We start from the raw sequence: 26,558 nt of genomic DNA, 5'->3' as shown, positions 1-26,558 counted from the left end.
ATGCCAAAGGCGAACAGCGAATATGTTCTCTGTAGTGTGTCACTAGGTCGGGCACTGAGACAATATGGCTCAAGTACACAGCGCCATATATTTAAGTACATAGTGTAAGGAGGTGTGGGGTATCTTATTTTTTATGGACTAACTTTAATGTGCAAAATATGCAAAGGTTTGATTCATAAAATATACTGAATAGAGTAGTCACCAATGCCATTTGCCTTAGGTGTTGTCAATATGCTCCTGGAATTGGCTGGTTCAGAAAAGTTCTGCAAGTGTGCAACGAGAAAATTGTGTGTCATGGCCTAGTTAGCGAGAAATGGGCCTAGAGAATAAGCGTAGGCACAAGAAAGCAACTCTATTGAGGACTGGGAAAATTTCACTTAGTTCTTAGTGACGTGTTTAAATTCTGTGAGAGCATGCGGGTGATGCCAGAGTTCCATTAATATATAAACCACGGCTTGTGAAGTGTTATCCAGAGCGCACTGTGTTGTTAGATAAAAGAGAATTAAGAAAATATAATTATAAGAAATAAAAACTAATGCAAAATTAAAGTTAGTTTTCTTATTACACCAAGTAAGTGTGATTTCTAATGTGCTACATAACTGTATTCACCAATTTATGTATTGTTTTACTTTACTTTAAATATTGTTGTATGTTTTTAGGCAATGAAAACATGTATTTAAGTACTTACAATTTTAAAAATCACACATACTCAAAAAATTATTAATAAAAATATTATTTGTAAAACTGTATTTGATGCACTAATCAGAAATTAAAACACTACTGCATTGAAACTGCACATACAAAAAAGCAACTTTTATAATCTCTTTATTGTTGCTGTTTATGCTTTGTCTTCAGCAGTTTTTGTGAGCTCTATCCAGTGGTTAGTCTATGTGTAGCTCGATATTTCAAGAGGGGCGGAGAGACAGAGACAGAATCTAACGAAACGACGCGAGGCGAACACGGGCGAACGGCGACTGCCGAACAGGAAAGCAGCGTACGTGTAATGGTGGCCAGTTGGCTGTGTTGTTAGCGTGGTGTCTTGAGCTGGGCGTGCGTGCGTGGTAACTCGCGAACAGTATCACGGTTGTATTTTACGTTAGCAGCTTGTGTAAACGATTGGCATAGCAGTGGAAGACGCAATTGGGCAAAATTTACAAGGTAAGTAACGTTAAGTGTTCGGGATGAGTGCAATCAATTTTTTTTTTTTTTTTTTACGTGTCATGAAGGTGGCGAGGAGAGTATTGTGCGCATGCGCGCGGACTGGGCGCATGTATACAAACTCACGTGGGGTCGGGTGAAATATTTTTGGATGAATGAAGCAATCGTAGCGATCAGTCTGGGCATGTTTACAGTTGTGTTTTATTTTCTTTTTTTTTGTTTGTTCTTGTTTTGAACGGACTGCAACAGTTACAGAGCATAAACATTGCGGTGTTTTGGGCCTTTAATTATTGTTTACAACGTTGCAAAACATTTGGTATGGAAATGAAAGCACTGGCGAACGAGGTACACAGTTTTTTACGGTCTTGTTTAGTACAGACCCAAAATGTATTTCAGAAGAATAAGGCCGGGCCACAGTCAACACAGTATTAACACATTTATACTAATAGTGATAAGCACTTTCAAAACATAAAACTAGCACAGCGGCTTGGTCAACTTAACTCTATTCCTTAGTTTATTTTGCAGGGGTGCCCACAAGGGGGGGTAACGACGCAGACTGCGTCATTAAAATTTCAGGGGGGGGGGGGGGTGGGTGGTTAAAAGACGAGAAAAATGTATATATTATTTACATAATTATAGCTTTTAATGTGAAAATACGTTTCTGGTGCTTTGATAATTGAAAGGGATCTTGTAAATCAAATTGGCAACCCCGCACTTTCCTCAACAAAAGCAGTTTGGCATCTGTCGGTTCAGGATGGAAATATTACCTGATATGACTAAAATTATTATTAGAAAATCAGTTTTAATTAATGCAAAATGTGATAAAATATAATACTAAAATAGTATAATATTATAAAATAATTGAGTAAATCATTGAGAAAATGGCATAAAAAATTTCGGAGGGGGGGGGGGCATCATTAGGTTAGGAACGGGGGGGGGGGGGGGGCACCTCTGTAATTTTGTTTTAGACTTCCGATTAATTTTGCTGTTATTGCTAGTGTGTAATTATATGAAAAAAAAATTATTCTTTTAAAAATAAAATTCATAATGGCACGGGAATTGCAAAATGAAATGCAGAAATTATTTCTTTTTCAGAAATTGAACCATGATGTATTTAGCTTAGATCCATTATACAATTTAACAATGAATTGTGATAGTAAGTTGAATACGAATGATAACATTTTCCCAAGAGTTGACATTAATTTGTTTGCAATATTTAAGTTTTTGTTATGTCCAGAATTTTTTGATGTAATAAATTTAAAACAATCCCTTTCGGCTCAGCCCTACAGGCATAGGTAGATTTCAAAGTACGTATTTCTTCTCTGTAAATGTTCTGGAATCTTCTGGATCATTTTCAAAAACTTAATGTACGTGACTTCCTATGTGTTCTACAATATTCCAAAAAATAATAGATATAACATTTTCCCATATTCCATGCAGTGAAAATGTTTCGAATGTTTTTAACTCAATGCATTCAGTTTTGAATAGCTTAAAACAAATATTTTATGCCTAATAAAATATTTATGATTTTTTTGACCCAAATACTATCATCCCTTGCACTAATACATGGTCATATTAAAATATGTCTTGGTCTAAGGTTTAAGATAATATTAACATGGTTTAAAATAAATTATAATGAATTTGACAGCAAGAAAGTTTTGAATTTTTTTATGGTAATAGTTCATTTATCAACAAGTGTTCCTGACAAAAGTCTCAGGGACTTTTCTGGTTGGCGATACCATATCATTATTAATGACGTCACCAACATGGCTTCGCATACGTCATTACCACCCGTACTTTCTTTCTGGACAAGCGCAGGAATATGGGGTTTTAGGTGGGGAACAATAAATACAGTATTTTTCATGTATTTAATTTTTTCACAATTATGCATTTTTAGTATCGTAAACTAGACTATAATTCGCCCACTCTAGTCTATTTTGTAATACCGCGGTATCACTAAATATAATAGACCAGGTGGGACTGTATTGTAATTCACGATACATATGAAAAAATTTTTTTTCAATATATTTGACTTTAAGAAAATTAAATACCAGTATCGCAAAATAGACTATATTAATGTGGTAGGATTGTATTACACTTCATGATATCAAGACAATACTACTTTGAAACGTCTCACTATAATATAAAATTTAAATACCAGTATCGCAAAATATAATAGACCAGTTCGGACTGTATTCTACTTCACGATACAGAGAAAAACTTATTTAGAAACATCTCACTTTGAGAAAATTAAACACACCAATCCGAGCACAACTTCAGATTGCGCTAATTAATTTAGTGTATTGTTAATATTTTACTGCCCCAGTCTTGAATAACACATCTGTAAATTTCAGTTAGCACGTAATCGACACAGTTAAGAATTTTTTTGTCCTTCAACACTAGTTTTTTTCCACTTCTTGCAGTTATGGTTGGTCATAGCAAAAATTTATTTTGACAAAAATTTCTGGCATTACTCCTGTAAGTTATAATATGTTCGAAAAGGTCCAATATTTGTTGTATTATTGAAGTTATAGCAATGTTTCTGTTTTTCATTTAATGTTCCCTTATTCTACCCCTTTGATTGGTCGTAGAATACAAGCAGAGAGTATTTGTAGTTCATCTGTCTACCTGTTTCTGCCTGTGCAGAGTTTTTACAAGTGTTAATAATTCTGAAAATCACTTAAAAGTCCGTAAATAAATAGTAATTGTTGCTGAAGTTCATTAAAATTTAACTTCCAACATCCTTTTGCTTACTTACATTTTATTTTTTGACACTTCATTTCAGTTTATGGTTTTATGTGGAAGTTATCTCCAATTTTTTTTTTTAGTTTTTTAATCTAAAAATCAGGATGTTTCTGCAAATTGCATAATACTAGGTGTTGCATTTGATCTAATTTAATTTTTTTCTATATGTAGATTAAAAATCACCCTTTGATAAAAGGACTACCAGAAATTTTGTTAAAAGGTTCTAAAGAAGTACTGAGATTGGACCACTAGGTATTTGTAACACCCTGCAGTGGTTTGCTAAATTGTTTAAAATATAGAAAAAAATCCTGCAGGTGTAGAGATTTGTCTTTCGTACTGGTTCTATTCACATTCTAGAAAGCAGAAAGGTACAGATATGTTTGAGAAAACATATGAAAAAATTCCAGTTGAAAAAGTTTGTAAATTTATTCAATTTTAGGAACATAGTATCATTAATTAGAGACATAAATGTGTTTTTTTTTTAAATTTTATGTAACATTTTGATATCGTTATACTTGTTTCAGATTTAAACAGATTAACTAGTTCATTAATTTCAAATTCGAAGTTAAATGAAAATTTTTTTGCTGACAAATTTATACATTTGCCCTTGTCTGTAGTGTTTACAATTGTTTACATTTGGTTACTTTTTGTCCTTTGTATTAATGCCATTTTCTTGTAATACTTTTTGGCCGAAAGGCAAATATTTTTATGCTAAACTGAAATAATAAACAAAATAAAAATAAAATGATTATTGTTTTATAAGATTTATGTTATATTTAATTTCTATTTTTAAACATAATGTGCTTCATCACCTCATTTTTCTTTTATTTAGAGTGTAACAATATAACTACAGTTATATTAGTGTCATTTGCATACATGTGCTGCACACATGCCATTTTGAGAGCATATGGAAGCGTAGGGTAGAGTTAAATGGCATTGTCGCCATGGGGGAGAAACTCTAATTACCGAGACTGAGACATAGTTTTTTAGTAGTTATAGGCCCGTCCGCTTGTTCATAATATATTGCTGACATAACTACATTAATTTATTAGGAGAAGATATGTATAAGCTATTATTAGGCAAACAAACCAGTGAAAATTATTCACTCTTTAGGTAGCCACTAATTTTGTGGTGTGTAATACAATGAGTTTTTGCACCTCCTACTCCTTTATTTAGTACATGACAGTTTATTACAAAACAGCATTAAGTATTTTCGTATCGATTAAATTAGTTTTGCGCCGCCAAGGAGATAACTTAATGTAACAAAAAAAAAGTATTAACTAAAAAAGTTTGTATGAGAACCTCTATTCCGATTTTAAATTTGCCGCCCAACAGATAGCGACACATGTCGCGTGATTACATGGTTTCAGTTTCCGCCGTAAGAGTCGCACTTCTTTATTTCCCTCCTTGTCCTGCGGTTGTCGCTCCGACGCTGACGGCTGTTCTGCTTGGCAGGAGCATGTCGACGACGCAGGTGCAGGTGAAGGTGGCCAGCAACGGGGAGAACAGGCCCGCCAACCAGGGCAAGCCGCGGGGCAAGGATCCCGGGGAGCCGCCCCACAGGAAGCAGCCGGGGGGCGTCAACCACCCCAAGAAGTTCGAGCGGCGGCAGAACGACGACGTGCGCGGCTACAAGTTCAACAGGAAGCGCTCGCAGGTGTACTCGACGGGGAACGGCAAGTTCTTCCCCCCGTACAAGAGACGCAAGCACGACATCATTGGTCCGACCAAGTTCCTCCTCGGGGGGAACATATACGACCCGCTCAACCTGAACAGCCTGCAGGATGAAGAGATAAACAGGTGAGAGGTTACCTGCAGTTTGTCGTGTTTATGGAATCCGTAGTGTGTAAAACCCTCTTAAGAAAATCCTACTTAAGGGTCCTTACTACCTGGGCGCACATACAGTGTGTGAAGCTTTAGATAAACAGCTAAATTGGAAAAAAAAACTGTTACAGATATTCGAGTGGTGTGTTTACGAAAAGCATTTAAAAAATACCCTGAGGGTGGATGAGTAGTTCTGTTTCAGTATTTTGTTTTTAATAAATATATTTTAGAATATTAAAAACGGCTGAAGCATGTGGTTTTCAGAATAATTTTTAGACATGAAACTATCAGTATAAATTCTTGAAAAGTACTTGAGGAACTTGCGTTACATCTTTATTTCTCCGCCATAAAATGTTATGGTTACTCCTCGCATCTCAGTGTGGTCTTGATTTGGGTCGCGGCAGGCTTGTGGCCTCCTCACCCTCGTAGTTGGCCAATAGCGCTCGCATCTGTGCCTGCGTGCTCTTAATGCCATCGGGGTGGGGGGGGGGGGGGGAGAATGTCCACAGATTTAGCAATGGCAACCATCCTCACTTTCCGCTGGTCATCTGTCACTTCCCATTCGTCACCCGCGGTTCTGTATGTGTGTGTCGTGCCCACTGCGGAAGCCTCCGGCTGTGGGTGGGCATGTTACAAATGTGAAAATAAAATAAATAAAACATTCAATAATTCACTTGAAGTATTGAATCAATAAAGTTCACAATTGTAAGAAACAATGCGACAAAATTCTGCAATGAGTTTTACAATTGTCTTACTCTCTACTCTGTTCTTTATTCTCCTTCCAGTAATATATTTTTTTAACACGGTGCTATCGAGCAATATTCATTACATAGGTTACACACATTACCTCAGTCACCTAGTCAATTTTGTTACCCTGTGATTCTCGTACTTCTCTACGGCTGTAAAAACGTTTCACTTAAATAACTCCTACGTAAATATTTTGTTTTATTAACAAAATTGGACTGTAAATAAAACCATTAAATATTGTCAGTAGCCATTAGGTTTTGAGTGTGTTGAATTGCTGACTAGGCAGTTTTTTTTGTGTTGAATTGCTGACTAGGCAGTTTTTTGTGTTGAATTGCTGACTAGGCAGTTTTTTGTGTTGAATTGCTGACTAGGCAGTTTTTTTGTGTTGAATTGCTGACTAGGCAGTTTTTTGTGTTGAATTGCTGACTAGGCAGTTTTTTTGTGTTGAATTGCTGACTAGGCAGTTTTTTTGTGTTGAATTGCTGATTAGGTAGTTTTTTGTGTTGAATTGCTGACTAGGCAGTTTTTTGTGTTGAATTGCTGACTAGGCAGTTTTATTGTGTTGAATTGCTGACTAGGCAGTTTTATTGTGTTGAATTGCTGACTAGGCATTTTTATTGTGTTGAATTGCTGACTAGACAGTTTTTTGTGTTGAATTGCTGATTAGGTAGTTTTTGTGTTGAATTGCTGACTAGGCAGTTTTTTGTGTTGAATTGCTGACTAGGCAGTTTTATTGTGTTGAATTGCTGACTAGGCAGTTTTATTGTGTTGAATTGCTGACTAGGCAGTTTTTTGTGTTGAATTGCTGACTAGGCAGTTTTTTGTGTTGAATTGCTGACTAGGCAGTTTTATTGTGTTGAATTGCTGACTAGGCAGTTTTATTGTGTTGAATTGCTGACTAGGCAGTTTTATTGTGTTGAATTGCTGACTAGACAGTTTTTTGTGTTGAATTGCTGATTAGGTAGTTTTTGTGTTGAATTGCTACCTAGACAGTTTTTTGTGTTGAATTGCTGACTAGGCAGTTTTTTGTGTTGAATTGATGACTAGGCAGTTTTTTTTTAGAGAATCTGTTAAAAATGTTATTTGAAGTGAGTTTGGCTGTGGTGTTGTGAAGTAAGGCGGGCGCGATGCTGCGCAGGGCCATGAACGCGGTGACGCCCAAGTCGTCGCCGCTGCCCACGCCGGCGCACCGCCGCGGCCAGGTGGAGATCCTGATCCCGCCCGACATCGGGGACCCGCTCAACCTGGCCTCGTGCGAGGACGACGTGGAGTACGCCCAGAAGCTGGCCCCGCCGTGCCGGCGCGCCCGCAAGCAGCGCAAGAAGAAGAAGAGGAACTCCTCGTCGGGGGGCTCGTCCAAGGAGGACGGCGGCGGGGGCGAGACGGGGGAGGCCGCCGTGCCCACGGACGTCGCGGCCGCGGCGGAGGCGGTGTTCGAGACGGGCGAGGCGGCGCTCCCCAACCCGGCGGCCGTCGAGAGCGTCCCGGAGGCGCCCCAGGCCATCAGGAAGGACTGCAAGAGGCAGCGCAAGTCCTTCGAGCTGAAGGACAAGATAGTGAGCCCGGTGATCCCGCAGCCGGGCGCATGGAAGCGGCCCGCGGAGGGCAGGTTCGGGCGGTTCCGGCCCGCGGCCGGCAAGCTGCGCAAGGGCCAGCCGCCGCCGCAGCAGCAGCTGCCCAAGTTCAACCCCAAGAGCGCGGCCTTCCAGTACGGCAACTACAACAGGTGCGTGCCTTTGTCGGCCTTCCCTGGCACTGTTTCAGTGGGAAACAGACTATCTTGTAAATGTTTAAAAGTTACTTAAAGTTTCCTATAAGAAAAGAGAGAACCCTGTAGTTAATTTTTAAAGTGTAAGGTCATTAATCCGGCATTACGTCGCTCGGCACATTCTGTTGTCCGGCACCGATCCCGACGTTTCCGTTTGTCTCAGTCGTATTCTGTAATCCTGTTGTAATGTTCCTGCTCATCATGTCGTTTATGTCTCGACATTTTCCCCATTAGCCCAATGTATTTATTTCCTGCATATGAAGTTTCACGAATGGTGCTTTTCCTGCTTGTAACGTTTGCTTTGAACAGTTTAATAAATGCAAAAAAAAGAGTTTAAAAAATTAACTATTCCAACACTTACGCAGTTTGTACAGTTACATGTTAAAAGTTCATAACTTTGCACTTCATGTACATTTTTTGCTTAATGTTTGCAGTTACGTGTCTGATGGCACCTTTTTTTTTAAAAAAAAAAACCCTTCTATTTTTTGTCATTTGAGTGTGATTTCAGATGTACTTCGTAGTCCTACAATATATTAGATTGCTAACTATTGCATGATAGCAAAAAAAAAAAAGTTTTATATTGCATTTATTTTATTTATAGGTAGGAATCCTAAAGTTACACATTTTCAAGTTGCGAAGGAATCGGAAATATATTGATATTTACTGCTTATAACCTTTTTCCTTATGCTCCCTTGATGAACATTATAACATCGCTTGAATAAAAAAAACACCTCCTCAGTGACATAGATTTTTTGAAAATTGTTTTTTTTTTCTCCAAGGAAACTTAAGAATTTAGCATCTTCTCACGAAGTGAATTTGCTGAAAATCCAACGGAATGCGCTGCTTTGATCTTTCTTCTAACACCGGCTATCATTTGGTGCAAAAAGTTTTGTTTTCGTCACAGGCGGTGGTGTTTCTCGAGCGACGATAACGGGGTTCCAGTGTAAGGGGTTCATAACGGGAAGATGGTGTGTACAGGCTATAGCTTCATGATGCATGGATGCACTGAGCTCAGCTACGTTAATTTTAAATTTATTCCAGTTAAAAATTTATTCCAGTTAAATGGAAAATATTCTAAGATAGATATTCTGCTGTATGGGTTCTGGAATCAGACAGCAAGTAAGAATCTGAACACATATCTACATGTATCGATGTTTTAAATATCGTTAGAGACCCGTGAAATTTCGCGGGTTCATTTTGTGTTTTGCTAAAATTCAAATAATTATGCCTTAGTGCTGCTTCTGCAATTGGTTTACTGTTAATCTAGAGGACTGAGGGCCAATTAGAGACCCTCACTCATAGAAGTGTCGAATCACAGGCCACCCAGTCGAGACGACTCACAAGTCAGCAGCCAATGAACAGTTGGTATTTTCCTGAGCATGTAGAGGATATTGGAGTCTATCCTGGAGGTCCTTGAATTTGCGAAATTCACGGGTTTCTAAATACCGCTAATGTCAATGTCCTGCTGAATTATAATGTTACCACATGGCGCGTTTTCTGAATGATGGTGCCGGGCGCAGGTACTACGGCTACCGCAACCAGGGCGGGGAGCCCGACCCGCGGCTCAAGTGGCTGGAGGCGAGGGGGGACCTCTTCAAGGACAAGGACGTGCTGGACGTGGGCTGCAACGCGGGGCACGTGACGCTGCTGGTGGCGCGGGACCACGGGCCGCGCAGCGTCGTGGGGCTGGACATCGACGCCAAGCTCGTGGCGGCGGCGCGGCGCAACGCGCGGCGCTACGTGACCTGCGCCAGCGCGGGGGCGTCGCCGTCGCGCGCCGGCCGCGACCGCTTCTTCCCCGTGTCCATGCCGATCCTGTACGGCCCGGTGGGCGTGCCGTGCCAGAGCCCGTCCCCCGGGCGCGGCTTCCCGCACAACGTCACCTTCATCCAGGTGTGTCTCCGCGCCAGGCGGGGTTCAGGTGTCGAACGATAGAGGTGGTTACTTGTTGCCTTCTTAACAAAACCAGATTCCCATATGTCTGCACCATGTTAGCTAACTTGGTCTTCACTGCGATCCTGGCTACAGATGTTAAACTTCCACACACAGATAAATTTTATTAAGATATGTGCCTTTAAGTATTAAAGAAAGATAAAAAGATGTACGGAACATTCCGCAGTTATATACGTACCTCCTTTTTAACGTGTGCTTTTTTTCCAAGTAAGAATGTAAAAAGGTAAATTTTTTTGAAATGTCGTAAATAGTTTGTTATGTAGGATGAAAACGAAACACTACTCACATGTAGAGACTACACAATTGAATGATCGTGCTATTATCTTAATGTATTAATCCAGCTTAAGTTATGGAAATCTGTGTCGGTATTGAAATGAAGGAAAATTTTGAGATAAATACGTAGTTGAATTGTTCCATGTTTCTGCTCGTGGTGCAGGTTGAAGCGATGGGGGGTTGAAGTCGGCAGTTTTGCCACCGGCTGAAATGAGTTAACGTTGCAGGGCAACTACGTGCTGGAGGACGACGCGCTGCTGTCGGTGGAGCAGCCCCAGTTCGACGTCATCCTCTGCCTCAGCATCACCAAGTGGCTGCACCTGAACTGGGGCGACGCGGGCCTCAAGCGCGCCTTCAAGAGGATGTTCGCGCAGCTCCGGCCGGGCGGCCGCCTGGTGCTCGAGCCCCAGGCCTGGGACTCCTACAAGCGCAAGCACAAGCTCACGGTCAGTGCGCGTCTCTCGCTGCAGCTCTTGTTCAGCAAGTCCTGTTTCAAGTGTCCACTCGGATTTCAAGTCACGTCACGTGTGCCTACCTCGTGCCACGTGTCTCGCAGCTCTTGTTGCATGATAAAACAAATTAAATTAGGGGTTGTCCATTAATCACGTGATGTGTTTTTTTTAGCAAAATTTTAACACAACCCCCCCCCCCCCTCCCCCTCCTTTCGAGCCTCACGTGATTAATGGACAATCCCTTATTATATTTTCTGATCCGTGCACTTTGGTACAATTTTTTTTGGTCCGGAAATAAAATTCCTCGAATTTCAAACATTTATGATGTGAATTAAGGCTTAGTTAAAATGCTACTTAATTCCATGATATAAATGAATTTCCGTACCATAAGGTGTACTAACTTGCACGTCCGTGTGATGCAGTGCTTCGACAGGCTTTTCCGGTGGTATTTCCGTTTTGTCCCAACTCGCCGTTCGTCACACGCTCTTGTCCGTATCCATAAGTGTTGGGAGATCAAGGGATGGAGATGATGTGGGGAGCATGTGAGATAACCTCAAGTGGTAGTCCTTCCATTACTAGGCCTCCCCTCTGCTGGTCTTTGGGCAGTAGGCATGTTCACATGGATGGGTCGTCCATCCACCCTGAGTGACGGAACGTCGAATCCTTGTGAAAGCACATCTGCGCTCGAGTGTAGTTTTCCCAAAAGTCCAAGGAAGACAGTGGATCCAAATCTAATGTTCAATCATCTGAGCACTTTTGATGAAACAAAATGCATTCACCAGAAACACAAGTAAGTCTTTGCTAAGATGAGATTTGACGGGAGATGGGTGTTAGTTGGATGGATTTCAATTTTGACGTGTCACCCCTAGCTTGATGAGATCTAGTGGTTGGGAATACAGTGTTCATTCAGTGTTTACAAAAAGTGATGAACCTCGGTGGAGAAGAAAGTTCATATTTCTTCCTTCTAAAGAGAACCCATATTTAAATTTTTTTGTCAGTCATGGTTAAGATGGCCAGCCAGTAAGTTTCCTGCAAGATATTTTCCATGGTCATACGACACTGAGTCATGCATGGCTCGTGTAAGTGGCTTGGACAACCTCCCAGGGGCTTGCCACCATAGCTCGAGGGAGGTGAGCCGATGAGGACACAGCGCTGGTGTTCTGTGCTTGATGAGTGGTCATGGGAAAGTGCATTGACACTAAGGGCGGTATTCCAAGATGTTTGGGTGAGGTAGCGAATAATCACTGCCTTGTTTGGACACAACCGTAACCTAACTCGCGGGCCGTATTCCAGGTCGTGTCCAAACCTAATCCCAGGAAGGATACAAATCGGCAAACCATTTTAATAAATGGTGCTCTGTGCGTGGTTAGAAACTGGTTCCAAGGGTTCTAGTGGACAGTTTCGCAAATATTGATACATATTTCATGGCAAAATACTAGGGATGGCAGCACCATCGCACCTTAGTAGAACCACACTTCTGATTTTTTAAGTACTTTTAAAGTGGTGATTATTTCTTGTAATGATCATTAAAGTGTACAAAATGAATTCCAGGATAGTGTCGCTCTCATAAGGTTTCATTTGGCACACCAACACGCTAGGTAGGCCCCTAGATAATCACAAAAACGACTAAATACAAGTTAATGGCACCAGACGCGGGTTTGCCATCTGGGTGAAAATGTGAGCTCTGCGCATGCGCGGAATTTGGGCAACCGATAGACAATGGATAGGACACCAAAATTTGTTCCAAAAAAAAAAATTAGGGACTATCCTAGTCCTATCACGCACTAGTCATACGGTTTGGGTTATAGGTGTAGCTTATTCAATACCTATACCCATATATTTGTGTCTTGGAATACCAGGCTAAATAATATCAAGAATTTTTTTCATGTAATCATACTTTTAGTTTATTCTTTTGTTTTCAAAACTATAGTGCTGTAATTGCAATACATACTTTCATTGCATTAAGGCTAGTAATTTTTGAAAGACTTTATGGCCACCCGGTACTATTTCTGCACCATTTTCAAAATTCAGGTTTTTTTTTATTTAAAGGAGAATATAATTGACTCCCAACTAATAGTACATATATTCAACTGGCACTTGAGAAAATGGTTTGTCGTGTTCTGATAAGAGAACGTGTGGTTTGCAGGAGACGACGTACAGCAACTACCACAGCATCAAGTTTCTGCCGCACAAGTTCACGGAGTACCTGCTCTCGGCCGAGGTGGGCTTCAGCAAGTGCGAGGTGGTGGGCACGCCCTTCCACCGCTCGAAGGGGTTCCGCCGCCCCATCCAGCTGTTCAGCAAGGCGGGCGCCACGCCGGCCTGGAGCCCCGGGCGGACGCCCGTGTACGCGTCGCTGGCGGGGGAGGAGGAGGAGGAGGTCGGGGGTGGCGTCATCGTGGAGACGTACGTGGCGGGGGACAGCGCCGACTCGGGAGCGTCGAGCGTGGTCGCGGTCGAAGCCTGCCCCGCGCGGCCAGACAGCGCGACGAGCGTGGTCGCGGTGGAGACGTTCCCCGCGCGGCCCGACAGCGCGTCGAGCGTGATCACAGTTGAGGCCTGCCCCACACGGCCCGACAGCGCGTCGAGCGTGATCGCGGTCGAGGCCTGCCCCGCGCCGGCCGACAGCTCCGCCTCGAGCCCCCTGGACCTCGTCAGCCTCTCCTCCACGGAGGCGTCGGGGGACTCCCCGCTCGTGACGGACGTCGTCATCAACGTGGAGGACTTGAGCGCCAGCTCCAGCAGCGCCAGTTCCACCAGCGCCAGTTCCAGCAGCGCCAGCTCCAGCTCCAGCGCCGACGTGGTGCCGCTAGTCAACGGCCACTGCGGGTCCGACAGCGACATGTAGCGTCGTCGTCCCCTCGCTCCTCCCCCTCCAAGACTGAGTTCTCTCGTCGTGCGCCGTGCTGGGTCGACCCGTCTGATAAGTGTCCGTTGCCAGTTCAGTTCTTACACTAGTACGTCTCTCAAGATTACAATTTTTGTTGGTTTTTCGGTAATTTAAAATTTTTTTTCAAGATAACTATATAAATCTATGGATGATGAAATTCCATATACGTTTACACTCATAAACTAAGATTTTCCAAAAGACTTAAATTTGAAGAAACGTTACTCTCTTGATGTGCACGGCCACAGTAGAATTTTCAATCGTTTAGAAACCGTTTTAAATTGCGATTTTTCATTGAATATTTAAGTTTTATTTAAGTTTTCCTCATTCCCTTACATTCAAGTGTTTTCCGTTTGAGATCGTCTCTTAACGTATGTATTATATGTGAGATATTTCTTTTATTCCAGATCTTCCCTTACAGTCGTAATCTCTTGCGTTCAGTAACGACTGACTGTTGAGGTCAACTAGCATCCGACTTCATGCACACAATGTGTGTTATGTGTAGAGTTATCTTATACCTAAGTTTGCTGTGTGTTGAAGCCGTATTATATTCACCTTTATGCGCGAGCATCCTTTATTTGAGGTCTTTCTGAATTAAAGGTTGTCATTAGAGGACATTCTTTTCACTGTGTAGTTATTATGCTTAAAATTTACATAGTATTAAATTGGATGGTTGAAATAATTTGTAATTTTCTCGTAGAGAAAAATATAATTAATGAGATGATGACTCTTAACTTATAAATTTAATTTAAAATAAATATTTATTAAGGAATATTTATATGAATTGAAAGTTTTTGTTTAGTTTATGCCCTCAAAAGAGTTTCTTATCAAAACAAATGTTTGAAGTATTGCGATATTGCTACAGCTACTGAAAATTTACGAAACCTTATCACAATGTGTATAAAAGTTGGAAGAAAAAAATGTAGTTGTACTTGCATTTGCAGCATGTTATGCAGTAAAGGAGTTTCGGATGTTAGCTTACATGATGGTGGAGCGTTCTAACTGTTGCATCACTAAATGGGATAAATTGTCGCAATTAAATTTCGCTACGATTTTGAAGATAGCATGGCTTCAATGCACTGGAAGAATCTCTCAGCTTTGATTCCAAAACCTTTTATTGTGGATGTTTAGATTTCTTTGCTATCGATGGACTTATCATTTACGGGATCTGAATCGACTCAGCACCACTTTTTTCCTTTCAGTACTTCAACACACTTACGTTTAGCGTTAGAGGCACTTCATTTCAATTGTAGTATATGTATGTAGTGTAAGTAACGTGTACATAGCTGCGAACAATGCTCTTCGTTTGTCTTGCCTTACAACTGGGATCGAACGATGATTGCTGCACTGGCCCCAGTGACGTCTTGCAAGTTGCGTGTAATTGTTTAGAGACAAGATTTTATGGTTTTATTTCTAGGCCAATTTTTGTTTTCAAAAACAGAGATTTTGGAGTTTTTATTTTTCATGCACTCTGTTTATTCATAAAGATCAGCACCATTTTAATCAGATACGACACTTACTTTAATAAAACTGACTTTCTGACTAATACATGATGCATTTTTACAATATAATTTTTTTGTAATAAGCAATAAAAATAAATCAGTAAGTATATGTGCATTTGTAAGATGTTCCAATGTAGTAACGTGTAAAAATTAGTTGCTAATAACAGTTACATTATCAAAAGAAGCAAAGTATTTTCCGATCTCTCTAGTATGTACATTCATTTTGGTACAAAATCCGTGCCGAATAACTGAATTTAATGCATTAAAAGGTTACGTTTTTTGTAATCTGGGTTCAGTTTTGATTAAATATGATGATTAATTTCATGATTTTTTGGGGGCATTTCTGTGCTTTATGGTGTATTAACAGGCTTTTTGATATTTTGGTTTTATTGCAGTTCACCGTATAATCTTGTCCCTAATAATTGTGTATATTTCATGTTTATTATTAAAAGATTGTTTCCCCACCAGTGTTTTCAAACTGTTTCATTGTCACATGACTGTACTTATTTCACCGTTGTTGCTCAGCTAGCAGAATTATCATGGTTCAACAAACATTCACAGTAAATGCTCAGTTGCAGGGATTTTAGAAATGTTTTAAGGTTGGTTTTTGCTAAGTTACCTGATCAATGGAAATAATGTGCACTCACATTGGAAGTCTGATTAGATTTTAGCTGCATGCAAATACTAACCTTAGCTAAGGGATCCACTAGAAGGGCATCATAATGGGTTGCTTCCAAGTTCTCACAAGGGATACAGCCATGCGACCACTAGGGATGCAACACTTGCATCCATTGATGCATCCCTACATCCATTAGTTTTGGGATCGTGTTTTATTTCGTTTATAATTTCACTTTTTTTTTATGGTATAAGATCAGTTTAAATTGTTATAAGCGTCAAATCGAGAAGAGTAAAAACCTTAATGACAATTACCGAAAAACGAACTTAAACTTGCAGGGGTATTTAATTCTCATTATAAATATTTTTGATATTTTGAGAATCCTTAAATTTTTTTTATTTTGATTGCTGACATCTTTAACGTTCATGCCACATTGAATTTTTAAAATTGGTCGTCGTTGTTTGTGTTTTGTTGAATATTCGTAAATATTACGACTCAATAGCTCTGTGCACATTGGTACGACCGACTGTCAACAGGTGGTGCTAGCAGTAAAAGTATTCCAGGGATGTAGGGATGTGTGTGCTATGGACACATCCCTAGCAATTCGGATATATGTAGCTATTATTCCTTAAAATAATGCTCGTTCACAAATATAGGTCTTCAGAAAGACTAGTACTACAGAAGGAATCATGGTTTGGGAAACACTCGTGTAATCTCGGTGTGATTGTACTGTCGTGGCAGTTGAGAGAGTTTCTGTACCAAATGAGCTGTTGTTGTGGTTCGTCGAGGTTGTGGCGTGTGTCGGCACGGCAGCGTTCTCAGTCCGTGTGAAGTCACACACTCGATGCGCGGTCACGTGTCTGCAAGGGGCCAGATTTGTAGCTGGTTGAAATAATATATTTTACTGAAATCTTGATGCTGTTGCAAGTAATGTGTAAATATTCCCACAGATTAGTAACATTAGTGTAATTGTTAAAAACAACACGTGTCAGTGTTGTTTGAAAATCTGAATGAAAAATAAAGTTTCCAAGAAAAAAATTCTCCGACAGAACGTACCATAAACTCACTCCAAAGTTTTAGGGTGGAATTAAATCTATTTTTTGTTTGTATACTATATGTACAGGTTTTTAATGGTATGACCAGTAGGGGATGATAGACCACTTCAAGATCTCTGAAAATTGTTCATGACATTTGGTTGCCCTTTGGTATAATTGGGAAGACAGAACCCGTTTTAAAAAGGTCTTAACTGTTTTGTAATGACTACTGCATCAGTTGGGCTCCATTGCGCACAAACATGGCACAACAAACATCCACATGCTTCAACGGGAGTAGTGCACTCGCAAGCCTTGCCTAAGTTGTACAAAAACGTAGCGAGAACGGAAGAAAACATAGTTGTATGTCGTGCCAGTGGGAACTGCTTAGTTGCAAAACTACGGGCTCTCTACCTCTTAAATGTGTCGCTTACGCAACTTTTGTTCCTTCTGCTTCTCTTTGTGACTGCCGAGAAAGTACCCCCCCCCACCCTTTCATTCACCACATGTCATCACATTCTTTGCTTTCTGAACAGTCACTTTTGAACTACAGTCATAAATCACTATAATGTTTTTTATAACTGCGGCTTTGTTTTGTTTTTCAAGAGAAATCTAATCTACTGACAAAAGTGGCACCAGAAAGGGTGAAATAAATATGGAATAGATATAATAATTTAATTATTTTAGTGTGCTATTACCAATCCATAAAGTCTTTTTCATTAACTCATTAAAAATTTTGGAGGACACATTATTTTCGGGTAAGTGCGGTACTGGATACGTTGGCATTTTGAGCATTTTCGTGAATCATCTCGGAGAGGTGATATAAGTGAGAGTGGTGTTATTTTGTTCTACCCTGTGAGAGTTTTTTTAATGTAAACTTTTGTCATTCAGTTTTTTAGGAATGTTTTTCGTTACTGCTACTGTATATGTAAATTTTTGCACAGTGTTATTGAAAGAATGTAATATATTTCAACAATATTAATAAATGTTCTGTGTAAACCCTGACTAGCATTCTTTACTTGGCTCTTGTCCACTTTTCGTGTGTCATGTTTTCTTGAGCATCCGTGATAGCGCAAGTATAGCAAACTTCTGGATGTTGAAGGTTAGGATCAGGTTCCATTTGTTTTTCTGATTATTCTTCATCGGACTTATAAAAATGTTAAAACTTTATCTCAAATTTTTTTACCAAATGTGGTAAGTTCAGTATCAATGGCAGGATTTTTTTTACTAAATTTTTTGTGATCTTTACTGTTGCACTGAAGTAAAAGGTTAATAATGTAAAAAAAAATATACCTATTCAAGCATAAGTAATGTCATAAATTATTTTTGTAACAGTGAGCTGAAGCTCTGTAAACTTGAAATTACAAATTGTGTATGAAAATTACATTGCGTGCAACAAGAAATACCATGATTATTTCTCTTGGAAGTATTTTTAGTGAAGCATACTTTGTAAAGTCATTAGACAATTTATTGTGCAATTATTCAAAGATACAAACCTCTTTTAGACACTATAAGACTCCACAATATACACAAGCATATTCACCAAAGGTATGCTTAAAAACATTTGTCATTTTCAAATTTTAAGGCCTTTTCACATGGTCATATAGTTAATGTGGTTTTCACTCAGTTAAATTTGGAATACATTTATGTATGAAACGAACTAACTTAGCTGGGTTTCACACAAAATGAAATTACGCAAGTTCTTTGAAAGTTCATCGCAAATAGTGCTAATTTATTTTGGAAGCTTTTTTTCCCAATGTGTCAGTTTAATTTTATCAATTTTTCAGTAGTTTAAGATTCTTCTGCAAGAGTAGGCTGAGCTTCATACACACTCAATCAAGACACAGAAGCCATTTGAGTGGTTCTTGAAAAAACAAATTGAAAAGACTTCTAAACCATTAAATTATTTTAAAATACTACTGCCAACAACTACGATGATACTTTGAAGATAAAGTAATGGTCTTGGAACAAGATAACAAGTTTTGTTTGAAGCTAAGTTTTTATCATGTGGAAAGGCCCTAACTTCACCTTGTGAGGTACATGCTTACTCCTTAAATTCTTCATCGATCATTACACAATGGTATTTTGAAGTGTAAATAGTCATTATTTTACAAAAACAAAATTAAATTGCAGTAGAGTTTACAGTAATATAATTGCCTATACAAGTTTCTATTGATGAAAATTTATAAAGGCTGCAGTTTTGAAGTTGCCATCCAGTGAGGACAATAGGTACACACTCGTAGCACACTTTTGTTCTGAGCATAGGTTGTTCTTCTGGAATCTTGATCTATGAGCATTTGTCTGGAAACCCATTAGTTTAAGGATAAGTTGCGTGCGTGACAGAAATTTTGTCAAATGCTTGTTTTTTTTCAGCTGAAACTGGGCTTTGGGCTTGCAATCGTCTAGGATCTTTAAGAAAATGCCATATGGTCTTTGCAAGCTGAGGATGATCATATGGTTCATATGTGTGTATGCGATGCTTATGGCGAAGAAAAAAGGCCATTTAACATCTTACTTTTATTTATGCATATAATATATACTTTATTATTTATATTTTACTGTTGGCAAATGTGTTTTAGTAAATTGAAGTCAGCGGGACCTGTTTTATTTGGAAATTGATAATGGTAATTTCACGTGCTAATAGGTTTGTTTCACAACTTGCTGTTGTTGATACATAGTTAATGTGTAAGATTATTATAGTTTGAAGGTATTGTACCTAATTTTTCGTTTAATAGAACCATTTTTTCACACCCCAGTTAAAAAACTACTTTATGACCGCTCAGTGTCATACTTTTGTAAAATTCCCAACCAACTATTTTGGGGTCCGGAAAATGCTTGTTAAGAACACAGGTATTTTATTCCTACACTTAACATGAATGTCGTGATGCTTCATCACGAAAATTTCACTGTTGCTGTGTGTTTCTGGTTTCCTTACATGTGAGAGGCATCATATGAGTCAGGTCTGAACTGTTTTACATTACTTTGTAGGCTATAAATATGGCAGTTTTATTTCATGTAGGTAGGTAGGTACTAGTCATTTTAAAACTGTATGTGTATTACTTACCTAAAATGCATTTCTTGTAAAAAATTAAATATTAAAAAACGGTTTTTCAGTAGCGGACCTATGTACAGCACATGAAGGAAATATGTTTTGGGAAAAGTTAGATAAAAAGTGTTTACTCTAGAAGTACAGTCTGTTCAGTGTGTGCGGTAACCAAGATGTAGAAAAAATACTAGCATATCTTCGTTAGCTCTTGTGAGTAGTCGATGTATGTACATTAGTAATCTAAGACTTATAAAAATATACTACTTAAAGACATAGTATTGCTGGCGACGCAGCAGCAGTCGTTGGACTGTCGCTGTTGGTTCTGCTCCCAACTCCACACGTGGTCGGGTGAAGTGGAGGGCGTGTGTACACGCGTTGGCCAGACCTGGCGACTTTCTTGATACTTCCAAAATACATTCCCTCCTTTCCTTGATCCACCTCCCTATCTTCCCCATTACAATAGCACCCCCCCCCCCCCACTCCCAAGTGAAAGTGCTTCGCAAGTCATTGCTACCAAGTCCGGTCAACGAAATTCAGTGCCACTTTGACCTGACCCAGTGTCTTTTAACAATTTGTTTCCTTGTCATCTGTATTCATTCTCCACACAGTGTGTGGAACGGTATCGGACTTTGAACACCTACACACTGTTCTCTTGTGTTGTCAATAATTTATTGTATGTAAGTGTCAAATGTTTCATCATGTATTTAATTTTAAACCCGAAAGCGGGTTTATTTTTACACTAATTTACCCCCCCCCGAATTCCTTAATTCCCTTTAACTAATATATGGTGGTGTACACCTGTTGGACTCAAACACAATATTTGCAATCGCATAGAAAGAGCCTTCGGTTTGGTGCTCTTGTTTAGTGTAAATTGCTTGTACCCGACCGTTACTGAGATGTAAAGAACGTATTTTGAAACCGAACCAGCCAGATCCGTGTGTACACCACCTGATGGCACTCGATCATGGTCCAGACGAGAACCCCATCGCTGGGTCACCGGGGACAAGCCAATGGTTAAACAGTACCGCGAGACGGCAGGCCAATAGTCGACTTCTCTACTCCTGCAGACCAACAAATCATCAAATCATCTTGTTGGTAAGTCATAACAAAGAGTCGTAGCAGTCTAGCTATTTACCCGAAGGCCTGGAGTTTATCCTTTGAGGCCCCAACCTTTTTGGGCACACACACCTTGCCCAGAGCTTCAAGAAAAACGCGATTTCATAACTACTCAAGATATCCCAGAGGGTGGGGCTGTTTACTAAAAGTATTTAAAAATTCGTCGAGGACCAGAGAGTACTTTTGATTTCCGATTAAGTTTTTAAACTGCATTTTTTTAGAAAAGTTAAAATGGCCGAAATACGTGTTTTCAGAGTAATTTTTAGGCGCGAATCAACCGGTAGAGATTCTTGAAAGCAATTGCTTTCATTTCTCCGCCATGTAATGTTACGGTCACCGCTCAATGCGCGCCAGTCCAGAGGCGACACCGCGCTAGAAGCACCAGCGAGCGTCGCGCTTATCATCCCGCCTCGCTAGACCCCTTATCATCAGTGCGATCATCCAAAGGTTTAAAAAAGTTAATATTGAGTGACAATATTCCAAACAAGATACATATCTCCATTAAGTATCAGTAAATACAAGGTAGTAGAAAATCACAAGTGTTCGCATACCAAAATAATGATAATAATAATACTTCGATGACGTGGTCTATTGCGTGGTGAAGTAGATGCCGTAGGTGTATCAGTAGACAAGTGTCTCCTGCACACTAACTGCTGGTCTCTCCCTAGCATCCTGTCTCACCACGAGCACACGGCAATTCTTTAAGGGGCCCGCCTCGTCAGGGGTGTATGTGTGTTAGTGAGGCGGGATGATAAGCGCGACGCTCGATGGTATTTATAGCGCGGTATAGCCTCTAAGCGCAAGTCTCTGAACTGGCGCGCAGTCTTCTCGTCGTCAATTGATAACTGTGAAATTTGAGCGGTGACCGTATTTTTATATCACGGGGAAATGAAGATAAAGGTGTAATGCAAGTCCCTTAAGTGCTTCCAAGAATCTGTAACACTTGTTTTACACCTAAAAATTACTCTGAAAACATGTGTTTTAGCCATTTTAACTCTTATAGAAATACAGTTTAAAAACATGATCCAAAATTAAAAGCACTTTTCGGGCCTCAGCGAACTCTTAAATGCTTTTCGTAAACATACCCCACTCGGATATCTTGAGTAGTTTTGAAATCGCGTTGTTTTTCCTGAAGCTCTGCACACCGTGTGTGTGACCAGGTAGGCGGGCCCCTTAAGGGCGGGGCCAGAAGCAGAGATGTCACTAGCCAATCCGAGCAGCGCTTCACGTGGTCAGGCGGCGGGTTTTTTTTTTCCCGCCGAGGCCCGTCTACAACTGCAATGTCCTCAACCGATCTGGCTTGGCTTCTGGGTTGTAGCCGTGTCCTTGGTGGAATGATTCGCCGACGTTTTCGGTCGACATCGCAGTCGCCATAATCTGGGGAGAAGTTACCTACTGATGATGGCGACTGCGATGTCGACCGAAACGTCGGGCGAATTATCCGCGGAGGACGCGGCTACAAGCCAGAAGCCAAGCTGCTTCAGATAATGGCCGCGGAAAGCCTGCGAGCATTCCTGAACTGGTCGCCGATTGGCCCACGCGAGACGCACTCTGACGTCCACGGGTGGCGTGTGCGATGGTCCGAACACATCGGGTCGACCTGAACCTTCTAGTCCCGACCAGTGTCCTCCGGTAGGCACGGAACAACAACCAGGGCCGCAACTAGAGTCTCTGGCACCCGGGGCATGAATGGATTCGTGCGCCCCCCCCCTCCCCCATTTATTTTTGCACATGCCACACCGATAAAGCGGGGGGTACGGGGGCCCTCCCACGGAAAAATGGTGCTATTTAAGCATTTTCCATACCTACATGTAACAGTTTCTGTGCTACTGTAACTTCCTTGCATGAACCCACTCAGTGGCGTAGCTAGGATTTGTGTATGGGGGGTGTTAAGAAGCATGCCCCCCCCCCCGCCCGTAATAAACCGGGGTGGTCCGGGGGTCCTCCCCCGGGAAAAATTTGGATTTTAAGGTATAAAATAGTGCTATTTTAGCAGTTTTCGGTACTTAAATTTAAATATTGTAATGGTAAAAATTTTATTAATTTTAATATGAAATTTGCTTGAGTGATTAATAAGAAATTAATTAATGATTTAGTGCTAAGGGGGGGGGGAACACCTAACCCCCCCCCCTGGCTACGCCCCTGAACCCACTATGTCCATAAAGTAGTCCGTATAATCACTAGACTTGTTCATTAAATATGTTGAGACATTATATTGTAAATCAGATTAGACATTCCTGGCATGCAAGTTAAAAAACTTTTTACCAGTTACCAGTTTTAGTAGGAAGGAATTACAATGCAAGCAATTTCGGCGCCCCCACAGCTTTGCGCCCGGGGCGTATGCCCCGCTTGCCCCCCTCTAGTTGCGGCCCTGACAACAACAGAACACTCGCGATACTTGAATGTTATTTTTTGACGTGATAACGTCTTATAAATCGATGAACGCCGGCTGCACGCACGGAAAAAGCATGACTCACTGTCACGTTCCGCCTGAGCCGAGCGTGTCAAGAACCGGCCAACCACCGTGCGAGAAAAATCTTCTATAATATCAAACACGTTAGGGAGGGGCTTTTTAACTAATTTTTCGTGATTATATTTAAACATATCATTTAAATTAAATTTGCAAAACACTGTAAATAATGTTTGAAAGTTAAAAAAGTATGCAATTTTTCATCAATGTTTTCTTAAGACGTTATCACGTTAAATTATCGTCCGTAAACCGACTTTACAGAAATCCCCCTTATTTTTTTAAAAGAAAAATGTGTGTAACATGGATTGAGAAATGTATACGATGTATGTACAAGCGACAGACTTAACTGTAGGTAAATGTGTGTAATTTAAAACAAATTACATGATTAAAGGAATTAATTATTTGTTCATTACAGACTTCCCCATTTTTTTTTTCGGTTATAGATAGTTGCAAAAGGTAAACGGAAAAAAATAACGGACGTTATCTACCTCCCACAAAATTTCACAAGTCAACTGCGTACACATTTACAAAGAATAAAAATAATAAATGTGTGTATTTTTTTTAGCGCTGCATATTTACTGCGCACTGGTGACCACTTTAAGCCTAGTCTACAATTGCAATGTCCTAACCTGTGTCCGAAGGGCACTCGTCGCTGATTGGTCCACGTGACCCTCTGACGCCATGCGTCATGCGGGCGAAGGTCCGAACCTACTTTGTCCGTAAGACATTCGTCAATTTGAACTTTTTGTCCCAACCTGTGTCCTTTGGTAGCCTTGAACAGCAACAGAACACTAACGATATTCGAGTTTACGGTTCCCGTTTGCAAAACATGCACGATAACAATAATAATAAAAAAACAATCGAAAGACATTTTACTGCGCTCCGGTGACAACTTTAGAAATCAATAGTTTCGGACATAGGACACTACAATTGTAGAAAAAATTGTTTTCCGTGCGTTAATGTGACGTCATTCACATTCGGATAAGGACAAGGACCACGCACAGGTTAGGACAATTATTGTAGACGGGCCTTTAGAAGTCATCAGATTCGGACGTCGGACACGGCAGTTGCAGACGGGCAGTGGCGTAGCCAGGATTTGTGTATCGCGGGGGGGGGGGGGGAGGGGTTAAGAAGCTTGGTCCCCCCCCTATTAACGCCGCGGGTCCGGGGGTCATACTCCGGGAAAATTTGGATTTTAAGGAGTAAAATAGTGCTATTTTAGCAGTTTTCTGTACCTAAATTTAAACATTGTAATGGTAAATTTTTTTTATTAATTTTAATATGAAATTTGTTTGAGTGATTTAATAAGAAATTATTTAAAGATTTGGCGCTAAAGAGGGAGGGGGGAGGGGGTTGAACCCTAAACCCCTCCCCCCCCCCTGGCTACGCCCCCGAAAGACGGGGGCAGTTCCCCCCTCGCGCGACCGCGTCTTCAGGGTACCTTACGGCCGGCATTCTCACGTTCCCCTCCCGCATATGCGCCCTAATGGGGTATAGGGGCGGGAGTTTGCGTTCCAGTTCGCTTTTCACATGCATTCCAGAGCTTTAGAACTGTCTGGGGGATCGCTCCCTCTTGTTGATCGGGAGGGTGGTAGGGTGTAGGCGACGACGAGTCCAGAACCCGGGAGGACCGCTCAGTCGTCCACCACGTCCCACAGCATGAGCGCGGCGTCCGAGCCGCCCACAGTCGCCACGTACTTGTCGTTGAAGAAGAAGCGCGCAGTCGCCAGCTGAGAGCTGTACAGCTTCTCCTCGTGGTACTCCGCCTTGGGGCTGAGACACGGGTACCTGGCGACACACAGCCGGGCCCCGGGTCGGTCACAGCTTCGAATATACACACTGTATAGAAGTCGCCAGCCCAGGTTAACATTTATAACACGGTTTTGAGGTGGTTGGTTAATTCACCGCCGCAATCGCCACCATCTCTAGGGCATCGACTTGTGGTGGTCCCTGGCGGACGAGTGTCGAACTCTTCAAACACCCCTGTCCCCCTCCTGTTGAACGACCTTGAGCTGCAGTAAATGATTGATGGGTGGTGCGCGGGGGAATGACAGCGGGCGACAGTGCTGCGCTCTAACGTGCAAATAACAACCTAAGACGATGCAGGGCGTTACGGGCAGCGCACTGCAGCGGTGAAGTTCCCAAGCTGCTCATCATACGCTTCTGAAAAACGTAGAGTAAATCCTATCCACTCGCGACTTCTATACAGTATATATATATTCAAAGGTCATAGGTAGGGACCCGAGTTCAATGTCCTTCAGGATATCACAGAGGGAAAGGTTTGTTTGCCTCAACAAAATATTTGTTTATATACGGCGAAATAAATATATTTTGTTAATTCAAACAAACATTTTCTAGTAGGAAAGATTCTGTTGACCCAACAAAATCATTTTGTCAACTCAAATGCATATTTGGTTGATGTAACAAATTATTTTTTGTTGCTTACCGAGTTTGGTCGAGCTAACAAAATATTTTATTCCACCAAGTAAATGTTTGTTTCGCCGCATATAAACAAATATTTGTTTGATTCAAACAAACCTTTTCCTCTGTGAGACTCCAATATCCTCTAGACACTCGGGCAAATGCAAACTGTTCATTGGCTGCTGACTTGTGAGACGTCTCGACTGGGTGGTCTGTGATTCGACACTTCTATGAGTGAGGGTCTCTAATTGGCCCTTAGTCCTCCAGATTAACAGTAAACCAATGACAGAAGCAGCACTAAGGTATAATTATTTGAATTTTAGCAAAACACGAAATCAACCCGCGAATTTTTCAGGTCTCTAGTCATAACTAGAGTCCCGGAAATTTTGCGGATTCCTCTGGCCTCAGGATAGAATTCAAAGTTATAGCTGTGCTCTACCCATGTTTACTTTCCCATTGGTTGATTTCTTAGCGAGAACATTTTTATCCTTGTTATTTGGCACTACTTGATTCGCTTACTTCTCTCCTAGCTGGACATCGTTGACTCAC

General features: G+C 40.9%; 2 protein-coding genes across 2 annotated transcripts in view; one reads left to right on the top strand and one right to left on the bottom strand.

The window, feature by feature from the left end:
* The first annotated feature begins 948 nt into the window (after window positions 1-948).
* LOC134538973 (7SK snRNA methylphosphate capping enzyme bin3-like) lies at window positions 949-18,166 on the top strand. The gene is made up of 6 exons (XM_063380626.1): window positions 949-1,158; window positions 5,359-5,703; window positions 7,613-8,200; window positions 9,763-10,135; window positions 10,696-10,914; window positions 13,067-18,166. Exons 2-6 carry the CDS (start codon window positions 5,363-5,365, stop codon window positions 13,766-13,768), a joined length of 2,223 nt encoding a protein of 740 aa, XP_063236696.1. The 5' UTR covers window positions 949-1,158; window positions 5,359-5,362; the 3' UTR covers window positions 13,769-18,166.
* Window positions 18,167-24,839: 6,673 nt separating this feature from the next.
* LOC134538994 (echinoderm microtubule-associated protein-like CG42247) overlaps window positions 24,840-26,558 on the bottom strand; it is a 73,200-nt gene continuing 71,481 nt past the window's right edge. The window contains exon 18 of the mRNA XM_063380656.1: window positions 24,840-25,376. Within this exon, the coding sequence (XP_063236726.1) occupies window positions 25,223-25,376 (154 nt within the window). The 3' untranslated portion in view covers window positions 24,840-25,222. The remainder of the gene's footprint in view (window positions 25,377-26,558) is intronic.

This window comes from Bacillus rossius, chromosome 14 (genome assembly GCF_032445375.1).
Source record: "Bacillus rossius redtenbacheri isolate Brsri chromosome 14, Brsri_v3, whole genome shotgun sequence".
NCBI classification, from domain to species: Eukaryota; Metazoa; Arthropoda; class Insecta; order Phasmatodea; family Bacillidae; genus Bacillus; species Bacillus rossius.
Note: the sequence above shows the minus strand (reverse complement) of the source record. Positions and strands in the feature narration are given on the sequence as shown.